Consider the following 23,260-nt stretch of genomic DNA (forward strand, 5'->3'; position numbering starts at 1 on the left):
AGAAATGTCATGTTTAACTTTTACAGCGAGATACAGGAGAGGTGGCTTCACTAAGACTGGTTTTCTCCAACAATCTTTCTGTCTGTTCTTAAACAATCTTAATCTCTATCCTTGACTTTCCATAACACCTTACATCACAAACCACACCTCTGCTTTGGTCCATCCACCAATCAAAAAGCTCTCAAATGAACCGGAAGTGACCCTTCATAAAAAGGTTGGCACTTCCTAGTTCAAAGAGAAGAGTTCCAGAAGAGTTCTGGTAGAGAGTTCAGCTCAGTCTTGAAGCTGCTGTAAGCTCAGTCTTGAAGATGGAGCAGCAGAGCAGAGAGCAGAAGAGTTCAAGAGTTTTGGAATCCAGAATGCAGAGAGTTTGGGAGTTCATGAATGCAAACGCAGGCATTCATGGATGCTGCTAAGCCAAACAAGCTGAACCAGAGACGATTTTGGGAATTATAACTTCTGTTTGGATAACCTCGCACGGCTCTCGAGGTATTTGGCTGCTCTCACTGAGACGCTGAACAGTGGTTGGAAGTGAGACTCCACGCCGGAACTGATCTATCTTCAGAAAAGGTAAAAGTTGACCTTCACCAAAAGTGTACTGTTTGGGACAAGCTGATTTCCGAAGGAGCGTGCACGTTCTGGTTAAAACAGACAAATTCCCTCACACATCTCTCTGTAAGATAAATCTCAATTTTCCATCTTTAAACTCTCCTTTCTGCTAGAAAATTAATCCAGATGTTTTCATTAATGTCTGTGGTGAAGCAACGGAAAATCATGGCCGTATGGTTTTCCTGGTTGTAAAGCTGATTAATTATGTTGTTGTTTTCATATTCTGCCAAATTAATGTAAATGTGTGATGTGTTAAACTTGATTCTGTTAATAAATGACCCACTCGCTTGGTGAGTCAAAGATAATTAACGTCTCACGTCCACATTTCTGTTAAATTCAATGCACGTTTTATTCAGTCCAGAAAAATGAAGAATCCATTTTAATTGATGAATATATCTCAGCATCTGTTCATCTACACACACCAACTGAAATATTTCAGGTCTTTAATTGTTTTAATACTGATGATTATGGCATACAGCTCATGAAAACCCAAAATGCCTGTCCCAAAAAATTAGCATATCATGAAAAGATTCTCTAAACAAGCTATTAACCTAACCATCTGAATCAACGACGTAATTCTAAACACCTGCAAAAGATTCCTGAGGCTTTTAAAAACTCCCAGCCTTGTTCATTACTCAAAACCACAATCATGGGTAAGACTGACGACCTGACTGCTGTCCAGAAGGCCATCATTGACACCCTCAAGCAAGAGGGTAAGACACAGAAAGAAATTGCTGAACGAATAGGCTGTTCCCAGAGTGCTGTATCAAGGCACCTCAGTGGGAAGTCTGTGGGAAGGGAAAAGTGTGGCAGAAAACGCTGCACAATGAGAAGAAGTGACCGGACCCTGAGGAGGATTGTGGAGAAGGGCCAATTCCAGACCTTGGGGGACCTGCGGAAGCAGTGGACTGAGTCTGGAGTAGAAACATCCAGAGCCACCGTGCACAGGCGTGTGCTGGAAATGGGCTACAGGTGCTGCATTCCCCAGGTCAAGCCACTCTTGAACCAGAAACAGCGGCAGAAGCGCCTGACCTGGGCTACAGAGAAGCAGCACTGGACTGTTGCTCAGTGGTCCAAAGTACTTTTTTCGGATGAAAGCAAATTTTGCATGTCATTCGGAAATCAAGGTGCCAGAGTCTGGAGGAAGACTGGGGAGATGGAAATGCCAAAATGCCAGAAGTCCAGTGTGAAGCACCCACAGTCAGTGATGGTCTGGGGTGCCATGTCAGCTGCTGGTGTTGGTCCACTGTGTTTTATCAAGCGCAGGGTCAATGCAGCTTGCTATCAGGAGATTTTGGAGCACTTCATGCTTCCATCTGCTGAAAAGCTTTATGGAGATGAAGATTTCATTTTTCAGCACGACCTGGCACCTGCTCACAGTGCCAAAACCACTGGTAAATGGTTTACTGACCATGGTATTACTGTGCTCAATTGGCCTGCCAACTCTCCTGACCTGAACCCCATAGAGAACCTGTGGGATATTGTGAAGAGAAAGTTGAGAGACGTAAGACCCAACACTCTGGATGAGCTTAAGGCCGCTATCGAAGCATCCTGGGCCTCCATAACACCTCAGCAGTGCCACAGGCTGATTGCCTCCATGCCACGCCACATTGAAGCAGTCATTCGTGCAAAAGGATTCCCGACCAAGTATTGCGTGCATAACTGAACATGATTATTTGAAGGTTGGTGTTTTTTGTATTAAAAACACTTGTCTTTCATTGGTGGGATGAAATATGCTAATTTTTTTGGGACAGGCATTTTGGGTTTTCATGAGCTGTATGCCATAATCATCAGTATTAAAACAATTAAAGACCTGAAATATTTCAGTTGGTGTGCAATGAATCTGAAATATATGAAAGTTTCATTTTTATCATTACATTATGGAAAATAATGACATTTATCACAATATGCTAATTTTTTGAGAAGGACCTGTACATGAAGCCTGTCGTCAGATGTAACACAAACTTAAAAAGAGCATGATATTTGATCATTGTAAGAGAAAATGTACTTTATATCATACAAAATATTTCATGTTTGGTTGTGTGGACATACAAAACAGAGAAAACCAGTTATTGATCATTTAAACAAGAGTGACTTCAGTTCATCTGTTTCAAACACTATCTGTGCTGTAGGATTTATTCTTTGATAAAACGCTTTAATGTACCAACACACCTGCAACCTATTCCACAGGCCGACTCTGGATATGGCTCTGAGTCCAGTCTGCGGAGACACGGCTCCATGCTGTCGCTCACATCAGCCACCAGCAGCTTCTCTGCCACCTCCACATCCTCCTTCAAGGTAAGTTGTCACTTCAGGGCTTGCTCCAGCTGACAGTCACCGGCTTCAGTTTTGTATCGGCACACGTGAGGAGGAGGGGTGCCTGAGAAAACAGACATTTTTTTTCAGTACATCTGTCCACCTTATTACTAGCTCCCATGCTGCCTTGCGTGAATTATGGGGGCAACTTCCAGCGCAGACCAGAACTGGCATTTATGAGCGAACAGTACGAACTAATGTAGTTTCTCTGAGCATTGTGGATTTAATTTAAACATGTAGGAACACCACCTGTCAGAGCTCAAACAGGACAATATAATCATACCGCTGCAGACAAGGGATGGAGGACGAGCTGAAGAAGTGGCTGCAGATTACATCTACTAGCATATTTAGCTACTTCACTGACTCTGTTCTTCTGACGGTGAAGACCTGAACAACCGGAAAAGCTCTCAGGAGTATTAGTATCTACACAGTAATAAGGTCGGTGGTGTTTTGTTAAAAGAGGTGGGACACAATCTTATTTACCTTAAATCAGACGGAGCCCAGTCAAAGCCTTAAAATCCTCCATCACTGAGCTTGGGTTAACTGCAGAGAAAATCATAATCACGAAGATGAACAAATACTATGAAGCTGTGACCTCCATACACTTGAAATCATCCCTGATGTTCTCGTCACTGTTTTCAATCCTTCTGAGGATCCAGCGTCTCTTCTCCGGTGGTTTATTGTAGTCCAGACACAAAGTAGGATGCAGGTTTTCCTCCGTCAGCCGTTTGTTAATAAAGTGAAAAATTCCAACCTTTCTTTATACAGGTTAGTCCCACTGAGCCTCAGGGACTCATTTACAAAAGAGACCTGAATTTTAACAAAAAGTGATGACAACAGTGGACAGCAAAGGCAGCAATAGACAGTCATAAAGGATATGTGCAAATTGAGAAGAACAAGTGTAAATAAAATGGTATTTAAAAGAAAATGTAACCCAGCTAGAGTGTAAGGTGATGCAGAAAACTAAAAACAAGAACATGTCTGCATTGGCTCTAAAAATGAGCTCACATACAGAGTTTTGGGTGGTCTCTTCAAGTTCACATTTTTCAGTCACATTCTTCTTAATTCCTCCTCTGTAGGTAGGAGATGGAAACTATACCTCTTTTCACAGGAACTTTTTGTTTTGGGTTTGTGTTCAAAAGTCTGTTGTAGTTACTGATTGAGTTTGGTCTGGTTGTTAATGTAACCGTGAACACAACAAGTACCTGAACTCAGCACGGTAAACTTTATGGTTGTTAAATAAATGTGAACAAAACAAAAATGTTTTATCTGCTAAACTGAATGTAAATTACTTTCAAATAAACCGCGGTCCGTTCTCCTCTACCATGGCTAACCAGTGCTTACTGCTACTTCCTGTGTCTGACAGGAAGTTGTACTCATAATCCTTTATACAGTAGAGCCCCCCAGGAATAAGGTGGATACAGGCACGGTTACATAGTAAGGTTAGGGCTGAGTGCTTGGAGCAGTCGTCCTCCCGTGGGAGAGTTGGGGGTTCAATTCCACCAGCAGTCACGTTGAAGTGTCCCTGGGGAAGACATTGAAGCCCTCATTGCCTCTGATTGTGTCCCATCGGTGTATGAATGTGATCTAAAGCTCTGATTAGTCCTTGTATATAGTAGAGTGCTGGATGAATGGGTAAATGATTGTAGTGTAAAGCTCTTTGAGTATGTTGAATAAAATAGAAAGGTGCTATATAAGTGTAGTCCATTTACCATTTACCACAGTTGTTGAAGGAAAAAGTTGACAAAAGTCTTCTTGTTCCTTCAGAAGGGTCACAGCCTGAAGGAGAAGCTGGCAGAGATGGAGACATTCAGAGACATCTTGTGCAAGCAGGTGGACACGCTTCAGAAATACTTCGATAGTTGTGCAGACGTTGTGTCCAAGGATGAGCTGCAGAGAGACAAAAGTAAGATCCACGAACACTCTGTACTAAAAATATCTGCAGATTCAGTTGTATTCTCATTTTTGTGGTTTGAACACAGACTGCAGTAGATGCTTGCTGTCTCAGGGAAGCAAATACATGATCTTAAAATTCAATACCACTGAGGGGAGGCTCCTCTGACCATACTTCATTTAAAGTGTAGATGATTTTATTACAGACCAAGTGTCCCCTCCTTCTTTCTTTCTTTTTTGGGACTTGAAGCAAGCAGGACTTTGTTGACAGAAGCTGCTACTATTTTTGGGACCAGTGTCGATGCATCAGTGATGCTTTAAGCTCCGCCTCCTCACTTCACACTCATGGTGTCACATGATCTATATTTCAATCATAAAACAACTAAATAGAGCTCAACATGTTGGACAAAGCATACTGGGAAATTCAGCAGCAATATAAGAACTACGTGAGTGAAAATATCTGAAGTACACTTTTTTATTTGTCAAAAGTTAATGGAGTGGATGAGCATTTATTAAATAATTTAGTTCAGTTTGTCTCTTTAATGCAATGGAAATATTTGTGTAACAGAAACACTTAATACCTGTTCTTTAATAGTGTTAATACAATTTTTATACTTTTAAACATGGAATATTTTTCATTCAAGACAAACTTAACAAAATGTTTCATTTCAACTTCCAATAAAAACACTTTAAAACTTTACCTATTCACACAATGAACATAATAAATGTATCGCCACTTCTGCAAATTATTACAGAAAACTTACAAAAGACTGAACAGAATGAGAACAGCAGCAGTCGGACCAAGTAGCAGGGCTTCATTTGTAAACACATCTATGCTGGAATGCAAATAGGTGTCAGGCGCGGGGGGGTCGTCGGTCCTCACCCAGAAAATTTTGAGTAAAGTAAACGTGATTTCCTGCATTTTGGTGCATTCCAACAGGCTGCAAAAACATCTAAATGCTTGTAATAAATAAATAAATCGTATATTATTGTTGTTATTATTGTTATTATTATTGTTATTATTATTATTGCTATTTATTAATTTTATTATTATTATTTTTAAGTTTGTTTGGCGGACCCTCAGGGGTCTGGGGTCCCCAGTTTGAGAACCACAGCTATAGAGTTGTCCAAAACCACTAGAGGATGCTGTGCCCATCCCGCCCATTTGTGACATCATGGCGAAGCTAAGATGATGTCCAAAACAGGCAACTGCTCACAACGGTTCAACAGCAAGCACAACTGGATCTGAATAATAACTAAATAACTTCATGTAATTCATCCATTATCTTGACCCACTTCTTCTTTTCTGGGTTGCGGGGGTCATTGTGCGAGAGTGCGAGCGCTGTGTGAGCATACCCTGGGCAGGTCGCAAATCTGTTTCAAACAGGTCTCTCTTTTAATGAGTCCTCGAGGCTCGGCGAGACGAACCTGTATAAATAAAGGTTGAATGAAAAATCCATCACAGGGCCACATAGAGACAAACATTCACACTCACACCTAGGGACAATTTAGAATGACCAGTTAGCCTTACATGCATGTTTTTGGTCTGTGGGAGGAAACCCATGCATGCACAGAGAGAACATGCAAACTGCTAGGATTCGATCCAGCAACTTTCTTGCTGAGAGGCAGCAGCGCTACCATCTGAGCCACCGTGCTGCTGGAAACAGCAGCTTGTGCTATTTAATAATTTGTTCTAAATTGTAGCATGATTCGACCCGTACAGAAAAACAATATCTTCTACTGAAGTTACTATCTATGTTCCAGTTGAGTCATTAACAGCCATCTTCAGCTCTACAGGCTGCTTTTAAACAGTTCCATCATCGGCTCCAGTTCAGGTCCAGTCACATTCACGAGGTAAACGAGAAGAAATCTGCTGTTTTATGAAAGGAAACACCTTTTCCCTTTTCTCTTCTGCCGCTAACATCCGTAACATATACATCTTTCTGTCATTTTTACATTCTAATATATTATTATTATATTTTAGACATTTTTTTACATGCTCAGCTCTTACTCAGAGCTATATAGTCAAAACCCCAGGTGCAGATGTTTGGTTGTTTTTATAATGACCACCATTGTTGCAGTGAATCACACGGTCATGTGACCAGAGCACCCTCTATTGGTTTATAAAACTCTGTGATCTGTACATGTATGTTATGAGCACAATAACGTGCAAAAATAAGCAACGTGCTGACATCCATTTAGGTGTGTGGCTGCATCTAGGCATAAGAAAAGTCGCTATTAAAATTGGGTTGACAGTAAAATCTTATGTGACTAATACCATTTATATATAAACTAACCATCCTTATCATTTGAGGAAGATATTCTTTCTAGTTTTTATATTGCTTAAAAATTTAATTTCCTCAAATAATTGGGGTGGCCAACAGTGTTCCAGGCCCCCATTGGCCACCCCCTGGCTCCACTATTGCACCTGGGTGATGGATAAAATTGCTCCCTCCACTTGCCAGGATCCATCACTCTGCGCTGCCTCCGACAAGAAAGAAAGAAAAAAGAAAGCTCTGTTCTTCTACAGTGTAACTCCTCCCAACTTGAAAACATTTAGCTTTACTTGCATTCCACTCATGTCCAAAACAAAAGTTCAATATTCAAATGTCTGAGGGATGGGAGGACATCGGCACGTTGCTTGTTTTCAAACCAGTGGTCATCACTGTAGATATATTCACAAATTATTTTTCAGGGTAAATATTTTATTAGAATATTGACCTTATACGCTTTGTTTTTCTTCTCAAACTGAATGAATTATTCACTTAAATGACTGAACACAAACAAAAATTAAGAATAATTTCTAGCTTCTTTTTTTTTTTTTTGGCAAACAAAATGATTTTTTTTTATTTTATTGTTATACAGTTTGTACATGAAATATTATTTTGATCATTTTTATTTTGGGGTTGTATTGTGAACAAATGGATAAAATAACTAAAAATAACAAAACAATCAGTCGAAACAATTATTAGGTCACAGTAATAACTTTTTGAACCTAAAATAAAAACTAATAAATTTTCAACCCGGAAAAAAAACATTCCAGTTCTAAGAAACAAGCAGCAAATAGAATAAGGAGTGTGTTGTTGGGGTGTGACTCACACAGCAGTGATTCTTTAGAGCGCCTCAGCGTTGACTGGCTGAACACTGGTTCACAGCAGTACGACCGGGGAATGAGACCCTGCTGTTGTTCTCCTCTCCTCCCCTCCTATCCTCTCTCCATTCCAAAGATGCAACTGGACCATTGTCAGCTGGTTCAGCCCAGCAGAGTCTTGTCAGCCTGCTGCAGACTCTGCTGGGATCAGGGGCACCAGACTGAACTCTGTTCAGAAATCCTTACATTACAAGACAGGTGGGCGAAGCTGTTTCCTTCTGAATATGACTCTCTTGTTTCAGTTATGGAGGATGATGAAGATGACTTTCCTAACACCCGCACAGATGAAGAATTTCTGCACAACAATAATGGCAGCAAAGAAAAACGTGAGTATTGCCTAACTCTCCACTAAATACCCCTTAATGTTTGTGCTGGAGACATTTTCTCTCACTAATGCCGTTTATTCAAAAGAACCACACATGCACACACGGCAGGTGAAGATTTATACTTTATCTTACTTTTTAAGATTATCACTTCACCACTTGCTCAAGCTGAGATCGGATGCTTCCCTCCCTCCCTCTCCGCTTTGCTGCTCTGTCTGTCTGTGAAACTGCTTCTGAGACTCTGAGACTCTCTTGCGTTTCTTCCGAACCATAATTATGGACTTGTTCTGACCAGTTGGTCCCTCAACTTAATTTACAACATTTCTTCAATAGAAGACAGGCTTTAGGCGAGCCGATTTACCCTGTTGGCACGTACGCAGCTGGATATCTCATCGACTGGAAGACTTGTTGATGTGTCTATCTCTGCTGCCATCTGTGGATTTTAAGGACGCATATTTAATTGGATTCACGATAACCGGTTCCTGCTTTTTGGATTCAGCTGGTCCTGGTATTTATCTACAATCAAGGAAGTCATCTGCAGCAAATTTGGACCCGATCACGCTGCTTGCCTTTATGATGGTTTGGTTCATGTCTCGAGTACCCAGACTCAAATGCTTTGGGCTGAATGGATCAGATCTTGGGGATTTTTACTCAGACATGTTCCATCGGTGTGACCATGTTAATATGGACATTTCGGAACCGAGTGGACCAAACACAGACTCAAGGTTGATGTCATTAAGTTCTGCCTGTCTCCAAAACAACTGTGTGTTTATCTAAATTTTGGTCGCCTTGGTGTCCTTGAAGGTCATCTTCTCTAAAGTCGCCTGGAGAAAATGTGATCTGATGCTCACCACCCCCTCCCTGAGGAATTTCCAACTGATAACCAGGTGAAACCCCGCTGAAAAAACTTTGTCATAATTTCAGGACTCTTGGATACTCAGAGGTTATTCTTGGCCATTCCTCGACATACCTAGATAATGTTTATGGATCTCACCAGAGGACATTGACTGATTTTCCATCCTTATCAGAACTCTTACAATGACCTCGAGAGCATCTATGAACATTGCTGACTGATCTTGTCTCCTCTGTCTGCAGAATGTCTACGTCACTATGTGCTTGTTTGTGCGAGGTGTTTTTTTAATATTAGAGGTTTTTTTTTCTCAGGCAGGAAAAAAAAAGTCTGATAGGAATTTTTTTTGCCTTCAACTCCTACATGTGTCCAGTTAACCACTGTTTTTTTGTCTGTCCAAACAGGTCTCACTTGTAAATGAGTCTTCGAGGCTCAATGTGATTTATCTGTTTAAATAAAGGTTGAACGAATACAGTAGTCCTTCGTTTATCACGGGTGTTACGAACCCCCCCCCCCCCCCCCCCCGCACGATAAGTGAAAAACCATGAAGTAGTAGTAGTAGTAGTTAGTTGTAGTAATAAGTTGTTTTAAACCCCACACGCTTGCTATGTTCCTAACAATTTTCTAAACTCTAAACACTGTGAAACAGCATGTCATGCTTACTGCCACGCCCACTTCTCCGCAACAATCGCGTTCGTGCTCATCACTCCCAATCTCCCTCCTTCTGTGTAAATATACAATTTAAATTTAAATACTGTAATAGTTTAAATTAACACTCCATGAGCAGCTTTATATTAAATCATCAAGCGCGACTGGAACGGAGCCTTTAGTCCCCCTTGGCGAACGGCCAGGCCACCGGGAAATATCCTGATGCTCTAAGTGGACAGTTCGTCCCCAACCTGCTGTAGCAGGTGCTAAATCATTTAAAATAAGGTTGGACCTCAGATTCCAGCTAAAACCCACATAATTTCACTTTCCTGCCTCTGTGTGAATGACCCACGCCTGTATTGACCACGAACTCAGACCCCAGACTCTGAGTTGAGCTGTCAGAACCAAGCTCCACATTCTGAGCGTTTGTTAGACTTTCACTCACATATCACGTGATCCTTCCATCCAAACCTCAGTTCCCTCTGATGTCATCGCAGCTTCGGAGTCTCCACCGGTGATCGAGTACTACAGAGTGACAGCTGACTTTCTCCTCCTGACAAAACTTTAAACAAATATCTTTGTTAACAAAAGTGAACAAAAATATTTTTTCCTTTTTTTTTAAATAAAATAAAAGCACAATGGGGAGTGGTGGTGCAGAGGTTATAGAAGGGTGGGCCTGTGATTGGAAGATCGCGGTTCAACTCCCGGTACTGACAACATCAAAAATGTGGGTGGGGTAGGTGAATCACCCACACCTGCTCCCCCCCTCATTTGTCACATTCTGGGCCCTTGAGCAAGGCCCTTAACCCACACCATCTGCTCCTCCAGGTGTCCTAGATAGCCGCTCTTTGTTCTACACAGAGGGCTGTGGTAGCTCGGTGGTCTGTGGATGTGTCAGGAACGGCATCCGGTGTAGAAATAATTGCCAGGTCTTTGTGCAACTTGTTCGCTGTGGTGACCCCTAACGCAGGGAGCAGCCGAAAGAAGGAGGAGGGGAAAACAAAGCACCATCACAGGTCCAAAATTATTTAAAATGAATTATTTTCCAGGTCTGCAGCAGGTTGGGGATGAACTGTGCATTCGGAGCATCAGGACACTTCCCGGTGGCCTGGTCGTTCGCCGAGGGGGACTAAAGGCTTGGTTCCAGTCATGCTTGATGATTTAAAATAAAGCTTCTCATGCTGCTTGTACCGTTATATTCTGCCATGTTGTTGTTTACTATCTCTCTTTAGGACCTTGTAAATATTATAATTATTTTTTCACCTTTTGGTTCTTTATTTTTGTGCCCTTATTGCATGCTTTAGTATTTCTTGTTTTTTGTTTGATTCTTTTTAGCGAGTCAAATCGGTTCTTCTCATCCTAAGCATTTCATTGTACTGTTAACCTTGTGTTGACCTTGTGTTGACCTTGCATATGACAAATAAACACAACTTGAAGGTAGTTAAAAAGCTCCATGGTGGCAGGGCTCTGGATGTTGTGGGGCTGTCTTAGTTGACACGCCTTTGCAACATCATGTGGACATCAGAGGCAGTGCCTATGGATTAATAAACTGGGGTGGTGGTTCTCCTCTTCAAAAAGGGGGACCAGTGGGTGTGCTCCAATTATAGGGGCATCACTCTCCTTATCCTCCTTGGTAAAGTCTATTCAGGGGTACTGGAGAAGTAAGTCCGGTCGTTGGTCGAACCTCAGATCCAGGAGAAATAACGCAGGTTCTGTCTTGGCCGTGGAACACTGGGCCAGCTCTTTACCCTCACTAGGGTCCTCCATGGGTCATGGGAGTTTTTCTATCTAGTCTACATGTGTTTTGTGGACTTGAAGAAGGCTTTCGACCATGTTCCTCAAGGTACACTGGGCGGGGCTTTGTGAGTATGCGATTGGGGGCCCGTTGCTACAGGCTGTTGGACTCCACCAGGGCTGCCTGTTGTCACTGATTCTGTTTGTAATTTTAATGGACAGAATTTCTCGGTGCAGCCAGGGGGCTGATGGAGTCCGGTTCGGTGGCCTCAGGATTCCGTCTCTATTTGCTATTCCCATCCATCCATCCGTCTGTCCATCCGTCGTGCTTCTTTAGTCCCTCTTCTGAATAGATCTGAAATTTGTTCTCAAGTATTTCTCCTAACTTTCTTTTCCTGCACGCTGAAGTGTTCCTTACAGCCCTCACTTAAAAGTAACAGAATAATCCCTTTAATGTTTCTATAAAAAGGTTTCATCCAACAGTTCAACTTGTTTAAGTTCCCTAGTAGTGACTGTAGTTCTTCTGCTCTTCTTTTGCAGTGTTCCAGTCCCTGAGCCCGAAGGAACTGAATGGCATAGACTTTAAGGGGGAGGCGATCACGTTTAAGGCCACCACAGCTGGTATTTTAGCCACTCTGTCCCACTGTATCGAGTTGATGGTGAAGAGAGAAGACAGCTGGCAGAAGAGACTGGACAAGGTCTGCAGTGTTTGGGTTGCCGTCATGTTCAAGTCAACAGATGAAGTGTAGGAGGTCTCTTGGTTATGATTGGTTTGTGTGCTTGTGTAGGAGATGGAAAAGAGACGGAGAATAGAAGACGGCTATAAATCAGCCCTCAATGAGTTGAAGAAAAAATCTCACTTCGGGGGTCCAGATTATGAGGTCAGATGTTTGTGATTATTTTTCCTTTACATGACTTTGTGCAGTAGATCATGGGTTTGAAGTTTTTTCCTTTGCCTCCAGGAAGGTCCAAACAGTTTGATAAACGAGGACGAGTTCTTTGATGCAGTGGAAGCTGCTCTGGATAGACAAGATAAAATCGAGGAACAGGTAAAAAGGATATTGAAGCTATCAATAGATGTGTAATGAGACACTTATCCTACGAGACGGGACAAGATAAGAAATTGGGCTTACCACACAAGATGTTCAACAATGTTTTTAAGGGGGAAAAGCTTCGCCACAAACTCAACTGACTGGCATCTCTCCACTTGTGTTTTTCAAGGACCAACTTTTTATACACCTCTTTAAAGGCGGAGCTATCATGGTCTGCAGTGGTGGGCCGTTCCACTGATCCGCTAGTAGCTAAACAAATTTTTCATTTAGCGGATTAGCATTTTTCTAACTTTGGAAATCGTCAGCGGAGTTAGCTCCTGCTAAATTAGGTGTCACCAACTTTAAGTTTGCTAACATGATGCATGTTACAACTGAGTGATCTAAACTGAACGCTCAGGTGATTGATCAGTTTAGACAACCGGCCAGCTCTAGGAAGAGTCCTGGTGGTTCTGGGATTAAGGTTAAGTTAAGTTTTTAAGTTGGTTTTGTTTGAAATAAATGTGTAACACAAACTCTTTCCGTCAGCACGTAGCTGCAGAGGCTCATGATTGGTCCTGGTGCACAACACATTTGTTGAAGCTGCTGCTGGTGGAGACATCTTGACTAATAATGTGAGCAAAGGCATCAGCAGGGGGTTTCAACTGGACCAGAACTCTTCACATGTTTTCTTTTCATAACATCTTGTTTCATCTCCAGCCTTGACGTCTCAGTTGATGATAAATGTGCACCTTCTTACGTGAATGTTCTCTGGATATAAACAGTGAATTAAATCTAATTTAGATTTATGCTTGTGACTAAACGTCCTGTTTGTTTGTGTCTAGTGTCACACAGAGAAGGTGAGGATCCAGAGATCCAGTCCTGTGTCTTGTGGAGACATCTACTCCTGCTCGGGCACACACAGATTCTCTGATAAGGTTGGTCAATGTTCAGCACCTCAAACTCTACAAGCAGCTTCAGTCCTTCCACACGTCTGGCCCTCATTTATTAGAATCACAAGCTTTTTGTACATGTTCATCAGTCTCTGCTCTCGTTCCTCTTTAGCCTTGTAGGGAGGAAGTCATGATCACAGATTCAGCTCAGACACTGTCAAACTTCTTCGTCTTGAAAGCTGACTGTGTTTGCATGACAACTGGATCTCCAATAACTGCATATGTTTTTCAAAATTATTCCATAAATGTGTCCAACACAAAGCATGAGTTTTCATTATGAACACCTGAACTGAGACTCTGGTGTTGGTGGACTTGGTGTACAGCATCAACGTTGTCCTGTTCACTGTTCAGCCGTTTGTTTTACTGCCTGGTTCTGATCACATTTTTAAATCTTTCTGTTTTTATTTTTGTATGTTAGCTTGTTTGTTGGTTTATTTCAAACATGTTAACTTCATACAATCGTTTTAAGCAAAGAAGGAACACAAAGGTAAAATAAAACCCTACATAAAATCAAAAATTGCACAAGTTTCACTCCACTTTTTGTGTAACTCGCGTCCAAAAGCAGTGGGAAGAAGTTAATACTTGTTTAACCCCACTCCTTCACCGTTAATTATCAATTATTACTTATCTAATTCCTTATTGGTACAACCATCTGTGACAACAAAATACATATTTATAATAGTCAGGTAGCTAAAGCCAGGCTGTCATCATGTTTTACATACAGTATCTTTATGTTTCATGAAAATAATTTCTTTATACTTTCTTTAAAACATGTTTATGTAGAGGCAGGGCAGCCGGCTTGGGACCCAAAAGTCCCAGGTTCGATCCCCAGTCACTGCACATCACGTGGTGTCTTTGGGCAGCACACCTCATCCCCAAAATGTCCCCCGGGCGCTTTCAATAGCTGCCCACTGCACCACCTGGTGGTGGATGGGTTAAATGCAGAGACTAATTTCGCCATTGTATGGAAACATACAGTGCTGACATTGTGATGACATTATTATTATTATTATATTATTATTATGCTTGGACATTGCTTCAGCTCCACACACAGAAACACACAAGCTCTTCCTCACAGTGCGCACATTCACAACTTTCAGTGTCCAACAACCACTTCAATTGTAACTTCCTTCCTGAAAAAGAAACATACTTTGAATTTTTCCAAGTAAATGATCGTGCTTGGCTCTGAGTTATCACATTCAAAGTGTACACATAGAAGAGAACAAGGGAAAGACAGATTTGTGTTTAAAGGAGGGTAATGTTTCAGTCCCACAGGACCCATGTCCCTGAAAACAATCATGTTGTTGTTCTGCCCCGTCATCAAATTCAACTAGAGATGTTCTAATCAAGATTGATCTACAATCATCTTCTTTCAGCTGTTCCCTCTTCAGGAGTCTCCATGTGACTCCTCCTCCGTCTCACTCTGCATCCTCTGTCCTCACTCCAACTCCCTCCATGTCCTCTCTAACTGCATCCATAGATCTCCTGTTAATAATAATCATAATAATAATAATAAAGTGCTATGTGTTGTCATCATTGTACAGTATGTTCCCATACAAAGACAAAATTGATTCTCTGCATTTAACCCATCACACCTGGGATGCACCCAGGTGGAGCAGTGGGCAGCTATGTAGACGCCCGGGGAGCAGTTTGGGATTGGGTGTCCTGCTCAGAGACACCACAACATGTGCAATGACCAGGGATCGAACCCAGGACCTTCGGGTCCCGAGTCGGCTGCCCTGCCCCTACACCATCTCGGCCCCATCAGGCCTTCCTCTTTGTCTTTTTCCTGGCAGCTTCATTTCTTACATCCTTCTACCAGTATACCCACTGTCCCTCCTCTGGACATGTCTAAATCATTTCAGTCTGGCCTCTCCTTTATCTCCCAGTTATTTCCCCTGCACTGACCTCTGAGCTCAGTGTGCTCTGATACTGATCTATGAAAAAGGTCTTGATTGGTATTTTGTTCCAACACTTGAAATGAATTTCAACCAATGCACGTCATCGTGTTCCCCCCACAGCCCTGGATCAGGTTTCCCCATAACTTTTGCAGACGTGACCGTGTGATCATGAATGTTCTTGTTGTGTTGTCAGTGTGTATTTGATGTGGCTGCAGGTTCTTCTGAATGAACTGATGAGTTTTAATTTAGTACTAAAGGCCAACCAGGTAACGAGTTTTATGTGAGGGGATTATTCGTTCAGCTCTGTAGGGGAACAACATCTTTCATAAACAAGTTTTTGGCTCTTAAAAACAGAAAACAAATTGCTCTCTGCTTGTGTTTCTGTTGTGAAGGTGGAGGAGATGGTGCAGAATCACATGACCTACTCCCTTCAGGATGTTGGAGGAGACGCCAACTGGCAGCTGGTTGTAGAAGAAGGAGAGATGAAGGTACTTCTACTTCCTGAATCACACGCAAAAATGTGATATAATACATTTTAAAAAGCTAATTTTGTGCTCAGTGTAACATGAATCTGTAATTACCGGTAGCTGAACCGGTGTTTAAATTAATCCAAGTGAAACTAGAGAAATTTGATTTCCTGTGAAAATGCAGAGTGGACGCTTTCTGCTGTGTGATTCGGCTGAAAGCTGCTGAACAAGCTAAAGCTTACTTTAAAGCTGAAACAGCTTAAGTAGAGGGAAGAAACTGAAAGTAGATGAAAAAAGCTGATAATATCAGAAAGAAGCTCCAAGTAGTAGAAACATGCTGAAATTAGCCAGAAAAAAGAAAGGAATGTAAAAAAGCCAGACTTGACAAAAACCACAACAAAAGGAACATAAAAAGATGAAACTAGAAGGAGCTTTTAACAAAGCACAAAACAGTTAAAGTTTGCAGAAAATCAACTGAAACTCATTGATTAAAGCACAAAAATAACTAAAATTTGCTCCAAAAGCCTGAAAGAGCACAAAAAATTAAATTACTGAAAAGATTAAATTACTGAAAAGATTAAATTAGCACAGTGAAGCTGAAAAAGCTCAAATGAGCAGTAAAAGGTTTTAAACGGTCAAATGGTTTGAAGGATGTGAAGAGACCTCCATTAATTTTCACTGAGAAAAAAACAAGCTAAATATTTCTAAAAGTTAAAATTGCACAAATAGCAAAAGTCCCAGCAAGAATGTCCCGAATGAGCCGAACGTTTTGAAATGAAGTGTTGAAAAAAGAACGACAGAGGAACGAGTTATGAGCCGAAAACTGTATGGAAGAAAAATGGATGTGTGATAGAAGTTGGACCGACTGCTCGATTCTAGGACTTCTCACGAGGTTTTGAATTTCGTGTTGACTAGTCGCGCAGTTGCGTGATTGTGTCACGCTACCACCCGGTGCTGATCACCGCCCCCCGTTTTTATTTTAATTTTATTTAATTCACTAAATAAAATAAAAACGGGGGCGCAACACTGCTGGTGGAGAATGTTTATTTTATTTAATAAAAAAAAAATTAAAAACGGGTGCGCAGCACCTCTGTTTTTTTTTTTAAATTACCTATTTTTTTTTTTAATTATTAAATAAAATAATCCACCACCGCTGCAGTGGTTTATTTTATTAAATAAAATTTATTTTATTAAATAAAATTTTATTTTGTGGATTAAATAAAATAAGTAAACTGTAAAAGTAACTTTTACAGCTTAATAATAGTTTTGGTTTTCCTGTGACTTATTTGCAGTATGATAAATGGTAGGAGCGTAAATATACTCTTCTAATGTTTTATTTGTTCTTTTTTTTGTAAATAATGACGTTTTTTGTGAATATGATAGTAGCATCTTGAGTTCCTATGACGTCACGACTAGTCGACGTCGACCTGACTGTTATCATGTTGAAGTGGACTTTTAAAAATATGTACTGTATTTTCCGCCATACACGTCGCACCGCCCTATAAGTCGCATCAGTCCAAATATGTCAAATAAAGTGGAAAATAACATAAATACGTTGCTTCACCGTATAGGTCGCATCTATTCTGCGTCATCGCTGATGCGTCACGTTTGTTACACGTCACTTCTGACAACCTGGAAATGTGGCTGGTGTTGTGCCAAAAATTGATTGGCTGCCAAATGACGGCCATGGTAGCGTGCATGGGAGGACTTTAAAAAGAATTTAACAAGATAAGCACCTAAAAACAATTATTTGTTTGCGCGACATCATAGTAAATGTGTGTTTCAGTTGAACTTTTACTTAATTAATGCACTTTAATGGTCAAATCAGCTGCATTTCATCGGGGCAGCGAAATGAATCTAATTTGACGGTTGCTCCAGGTGAGCTGGACGAAGGTGGCAGGCTGTGGCAAGTCGATTGTGTCATTAATGACCACTTTTACCTATTACATGACACAACGGCATGCCATACTACTAGTGTGCCATCTAGCGGCTGAAAATGGTAGTGTTCAATATTTTCAGGCAGAATGAATGAAAACAGTCATATTTCAGCCAAAAATTGTTTTATGAATATGGGAAAAAAAACATAAATATGTCACTTCAGTGTTTAAGTCACAGGGCATGTCAAGTATGCAAAAAATCGCAACTTATAGGCCGAAAAATACGGTAGTCGTTCAACACCTAATCTGTGAGAATGAATTGTAAACATTAAGACAATCATCCAAAATGAGTATTTGGAGATGATGTGAGCTCTGAGTGGTGTTTCTCCAGGTGTACAGGAGGGAGGTGGAGGAGAACGGTATCGTATTGGATCCTTTGAAGGCCACTCACTCAGTGAAGGGGGTCACTGGTCATGAGGTCTGCCACTTCTTTTGGGACACTACGTACCGCAATGACTGGGAAAGTAAGTCTTTGAGCTCCACATGCAAGCAGCCAGCTGTCGTCCTGACACCTGAACAAACTGTCTCATCAGAAGGTTTCTCTTTCTTTAGCTACCATTGAGAACTTTAATATTGTGGAAACGTTATCAGACAGCGCAGTGGTTGTTTATCAGACACACAAGGTGAGAGCGTTGGGCTCAATATATGACATGTCTACTTGTTTGAATTAAAACGACCTGCTGGTCTGTACCAGAACGTTTAGGTCCTTCAAAGTGAACCAGTCATGTCCTGTGTTCCAGCGGGTGTGGCCTGCTTCTCAGAGGGACGTGTTGTACCTTTCTGCCATGAGAAAGATGGTGGCCAACGATGAGAATGACCCGGACACGTGGCTGGTCTGCAACTTCTCTGTGGACCATGAGGATGCTCAGGTGACAACAAGAAATGAGACTGTTCACTTTCTGTCCTGTTCAAACTCCTGCTGGCTTTCATTTACTCTTGGGTCCATTTCTTTGCACAGCTGACCAGCAGATGTGTCCGAGCCAAAATCAACATTGCCATGATCTGTCAGACCTTGGTCAGTCCACCAGAAGGGGACAAAGAGATTAGCAGGGACAACATCACGTGTAAAATCACTTATGTTGCCAACGGTGTGTATCTTCACATGGGTTTGTTTTGTTGTCATCAGAATGCTGTTTCTGTTTGGTTTCTATTTGAATTTACAATCAGCCAAATGAAGCAAGTGGCTCCCAGCAGAGGACAGACAACCTGCACTTCAGGAAACTGTTTCAGAAGCACAGCTAACGCCTTTTTTACACAAAACTCCAGCTATATCATTCATGAACTAACTGTAGAGACGTGCACGGCCAACTTCACAGCTGCTGAACTCCCATTTCTACACTGGCATTTCTAAGGGCATGCTGGGAAACTGTTATTGATGTGGAAACCACGAGTCTTCACACCAGAAACACTTGAGGAACAATTAATACATCAATATACATTAATATAATGAACGGTGAGGTGGGAACTGACTACAAGCTGGCACAGCGCGAGATGGAGAATAATTAAATTATCAGCATTTTAACCCTTTTATGAACATTGAGCCTGTGTGCCCCCAAACATCCTGTTTTCACAGCAACATCCATTAGTTTAAATGAGCGACTTCCTGTTTTCTGCTGGTTAAATCACAGTTTCAGAGTAATCTCTATGTTCCCCTGTGTTTACTGTAATTAACACATGGGTAAAGGTTCAAATTCCTCATCCTCGTCAGGTTGCAGAGTCTGCATCCTCCGGGTGCATCATCATGGCAGAGGTCACAGAGGTAGTCAAAAGCTTCTTGTAAGCAGAGCGCCAGGGGTGGACGAGATTCATGCCAAGGTGCTGACACATCTCTTCACTTCAGTTTATTTATCTAGCACCAAGTCACAACAGAAGTCGTCTCAGGGCACTGAACAGAAACATTCATATATATAAAAAAAGACGATTATTAAAACATTTTTAATCTAAGGAAGCAGCAGATTGTGTTGAATCTTCATCACAGTCTCTCACCCTGAGGAAGCACACAGGAGACAGTGGAAAGAAAAAACTCCCTTTAACAGAAGAACCTCCAGAAGAACCAGGCTCAGGACGAGCAGCCATCTGCTTTGACTGGCTGGGTTTGAGAGGACAGGAAGGAGAGACGAACAGAATGACAGGTCCAGGTGTAGTTTCTATAGGAGGAAAGACAAAAAACATGTTGAGATAGAAATAATTACAAACATGTAGAGCAAGTAAAGACAGCAGCAGAGAGGAGCTGTGGTCAGTTTGTCCTCCAGCAGTCTATAGCAGCAGAACAAAGATGAACATGGAGCTTTATCTGGTGGTGCACTTTAAACCTGACTGCTCCATAAACATCGTCCCACACAGCCAGGTTTGATGCTCCACTGACTCATTTAGGCGCAGTTACATCTGTTTGTTTAGAAATGGAAATGGAGGGGTCTCGTGTGTGAGTAGTCCCTCCCTGATCAAAATGTACAAAGAAAACATGCTGGAGTTTTTTTTCCACTTGCACCATTTTTTTGATTTCAGCGTACGCCACGTTTCTTTAAGAAATTCAGACAAGCACAAGAGGCTCTTGATCAGCAGGAAACCTACTCACTGCTGATCATTGCAATTAAACAAAGTTCATGTTCAATTTTTTTAGTTCAGATTTCCATAAAGATGAGTCTGTAGAAGGGCGGCATGGTGGCTCAGTAGGTAGAGCTGCCGCCTCTTAGTAAGAAGGTTGCCAGATCAAATCCAAGCCGCGGGTCTTTCTGGGTGCAGTTTGCATGATCTCTCTGTGCATGTGTGGGTTTCCTCCCACAGACCAAAAACATGCATGTTAGGCTGATTGGTAACTCTAAATTGTCCCTAGATGTGAGTGAGAGAGTGAATGGTTGTCTCTGTGTGTCCCTGTGATGGACTGGAGACATGTTGCACAGGACATGAGCACCAGTGACACCAGTGATCCACCTCTTCCAGAAAGGAAGAAGTAGGTGAAGATGATGGATGGATGAACCTGTAGAAAATATAAACAGACACTTTCCTTTCCTACAGTCTTGTTTTGGTTCATAGCCTCCCACCACGTCTCAAGCTAGGCTAATACGACAAAACGTCTTTTTAATTAAATATCAGCCTGTATTTTATTAAACGTTTTCATTAAACGTTGCACCTACTCTAATTGTTTTAAACTTCAGCCATAATGAGATGACTGTCATGAGTTTGGTTGTGTAAGGTTGTCAGAAATAAAAAGCAATGACCCGCGTATTAACAGGAGTTACCACTCTGTAAACTGGGTTTCTTGTGTTTGTCCAGTGAATCCAGGAGGCTGGGCTCCTGCCTCCGTGCTCAGAGCAGTAGCAAAGAGGGAGTACCCAAAGTTCCTCAAGCGCTTCACCTCCTATGTGCAAGAAAAAACTGCTGGCAGACCCATCTTATTCTGAGGCTCACAGGTGAGATACTGGGACCACAGAGATGTCAGGTGTTTGTCTCATGTCTCTGTGTCCCTCTGATGGACTGGAGACCTGTCCAGGGTGTCCCCCACCCCTCGATCAGCACCAGCTCCCCCACAAGCCTGCATAACAAAAGGATGTAAATAAGATGGCTGGATGGACGGACGGACGGCCAACCACAGCACGGTTGTTGCTAATGACAGGAATCTATGATGTTCAGTGAGGTCCAGTAGAAAAGGTGCTGGGTGGGGGCTCATTACAGCGTCCTCCTTTACTGTGTTCACATTATTAGGACGTGCAGGATGTTTGTGAGGCGTAGCACCCAGCAAGATGGCCGCTCCACTGTCTGTTTCAGAGACTAGACATTTTATTTCCTCCTGTTTTGTTTGATGCAACATGAGGTTTGTTTTCTTCTCAGGACCGAGACGTCGGCACAGACCTGCTCTGCAACAGAGTCCCGTCAGTCTGGAGCCAAAGAAACCATCAAATCCTTGAGCTGTCACATGAAGGCTGAACATGTTGGAGTGACGTCAGAAAACCAACAAAGTGATTTATCCTCCAACACGTACAGCGACCTGCTCCAGTTAGGAGGAAGACTGAATGAAAATTCATGTGACTGAAACATGGCCGTCGTCCAGGTTCATCGTTTCAGCTTCTGTTTAACTGTGACTTTGATAAAATACTAACTGGAGTGTTTCAGACGGGTCATTAGTGTCTGACTCGAAGACCAGCGAGGAATGAACCCAGCTGTGGGGGAACATCCTGCGTCCAGAGCTCATATTTAAAGATATTTATGGTCTGTAAAATGTTTGTACAAATACAAATCTTAGCTGTTTTTGTCAAATATTTCATGAAAAGCTTTGCAGGGTGAAGTTTCCTGCTTTTCTGTTGAAATGTTTGGAGTCGGGTCCAGAGGGCGCTGAGACTGAAGGACGTTCCTCTAATGACGGCACCTCTAATGAGCTGATGGAGGAACCAGATCGTCTGCCGTGGACACGGTGCAGATTATTTTAGTTGAGCCCTGGTGCCTTAGTGTTAGGAAAACACGAAGATTCAGACGAGGTCAAAGATTCTGTTACTGCACCTTTGAAACCACACGTGGAGTGCCTCAGGGCGGTTTGATCCCGAGTAAATCTTTTTACTGAACAAACGAACGTGTTCAGTTCGGCTCACTTTCATCGAGTCTGGATCCAGTTGAGTTCAAACGGGTCCTGACGACCTCCCAGTGGACACTCGGGACAGTATTTTTGTTACCTCTGTGTTGATCTGCTGGTTCATTAAACTTCTTCAGACGCATCGTTTCATTAAGAATCGTTATTTCTACAGGACGATCGTGTTGTGCTCCACATGAGTTGAAACAGTGCCTGGAAAAGTACTCACCCTCAGCTGGTAAACTTACTGGGGGGGTTGCAATCACATTTTTTACATTGCATACTTTTCTTTATGGTTTATTAAATATTAGCCTGTATTTTATGAAGTTTTCATGAAGTGTTGCACCTACTCTATAATTAGTTTTCTGACAGCAGCAGAGCCTGAAACACCCAACGGGGTGAAACTTTTCCAGCTGCTGCAGATGTTTTCTCTGCCATCACACCTTCACATCAAGACATGAAGCTCGATGATAAAGATGCCAGATTTAAAACAGATTAGAAACTAACGATGAGCTCTGGTCTCGACGGGGATGCAGAGATAAATCTGTGATTTATTGCCACGATTTCTTAAGTTTTGGGAAATCGTCCGATTCTTCCATGAGAAACCGATTTTACAGATTTTTTTTTAGTTTGAACAAAAATTGAACTTCATTTATATTTTATATTTGTGGGAGTGGTGGCGCAGAGGTTAGAGAGGTGGGCTTGTGATCCGAAGATCGCCGGTTCACGCCCCGGCCCCGACAACATCAAAATTGTGGGTGGGGTAGGTGAAACACCCACACTTGCCCTCACCCTCATTCGCCCCACTCTGGGCCCATGAGCAAGGCCCTTAACCCCCACCATGTGCTCCCTAAAAACAGGTCTCTCTTGAAAATGAGTTCTCGTGGCT

At 42.0% G+C, this 23,260-nt stretch overlaps 1 protein-coding gene across 1 annotated transcript in view; it reads left to right on the forward strand.

Moving 5' to 3' along the window:
• LOC119424723 (ceramide transfer protein) overlaps positions 1-22,540 on the forward strand; it is a 46,468-nt gene extending 23,928 nt beyond the window's left edge. Inside the window, exons 5-18 of the mRNA XM_037692220.1 lie at positions 2,800-2,907; positions 4,693-4,831; positions 8,212-8,295; positions 12,065-12,222; positions 12,313-12,405; positions 12,487-12,573; positions 13,398-13,490; positions 15,799-15,894; positions 18,142-18,274; positions 18,363-18,433; positions 18,551-18,679; positions 18,769-18,898; positions 21,084-21,220; positions 21,639-22,540. Coding sequence (XP_037548148.1) covers positions 2,800-2,907; positions 4,693-4,831; positions 8,212-8,295; positions 12,065-12,222; positions 12,313-12,405; positions 12,487-12,573; positions 13,398-13,490; positions 15,799-15,894; positions 18,142-18,274; positions 18,363-18,433; positions 18,551-18,679; positions 18,769-18,898; positions 21,084-21,211 — 1,449 coding nt within the window. The 3' untranslated portion in view covers positions 21,212-21,220; positions 21,639-22,540. The remainder of the gene's footprint in view (positions 1-2,799; positions 2,908-4,692; positions 4,832-8,211; positions 8,296-12,064; positions 12,223-12,312; positions 12,406-12,486; positions 12,574-13,397; positions 13,491-15,798; positions 15,895-18,141; positions 18,275-18,362; positions 18,434-18,550; positions 18,680-18,768; positions 18,899-21,083; positions 21,221-21,638) is intronic.
• The last annotated feature ends 720 nt before the right edge of the window (positions 22,541-23,260 follow it).

Source organism: Nematolebias whitei, chromosome 18 (genome assembly GCF_014905685.2).
Source record: "Nematolebias whitei isolate Nwh7 chromosome 18, NemWhi1, whole genome shotgun sequence".
Classification (NCBI taxonomy): domain Eukaryota; kingdom Metazoa; phylum Chordata; class Actinopteri; order Cyprinodontiformes; family Rivulidae; genus Nematolebias; species Nematolebias whitei.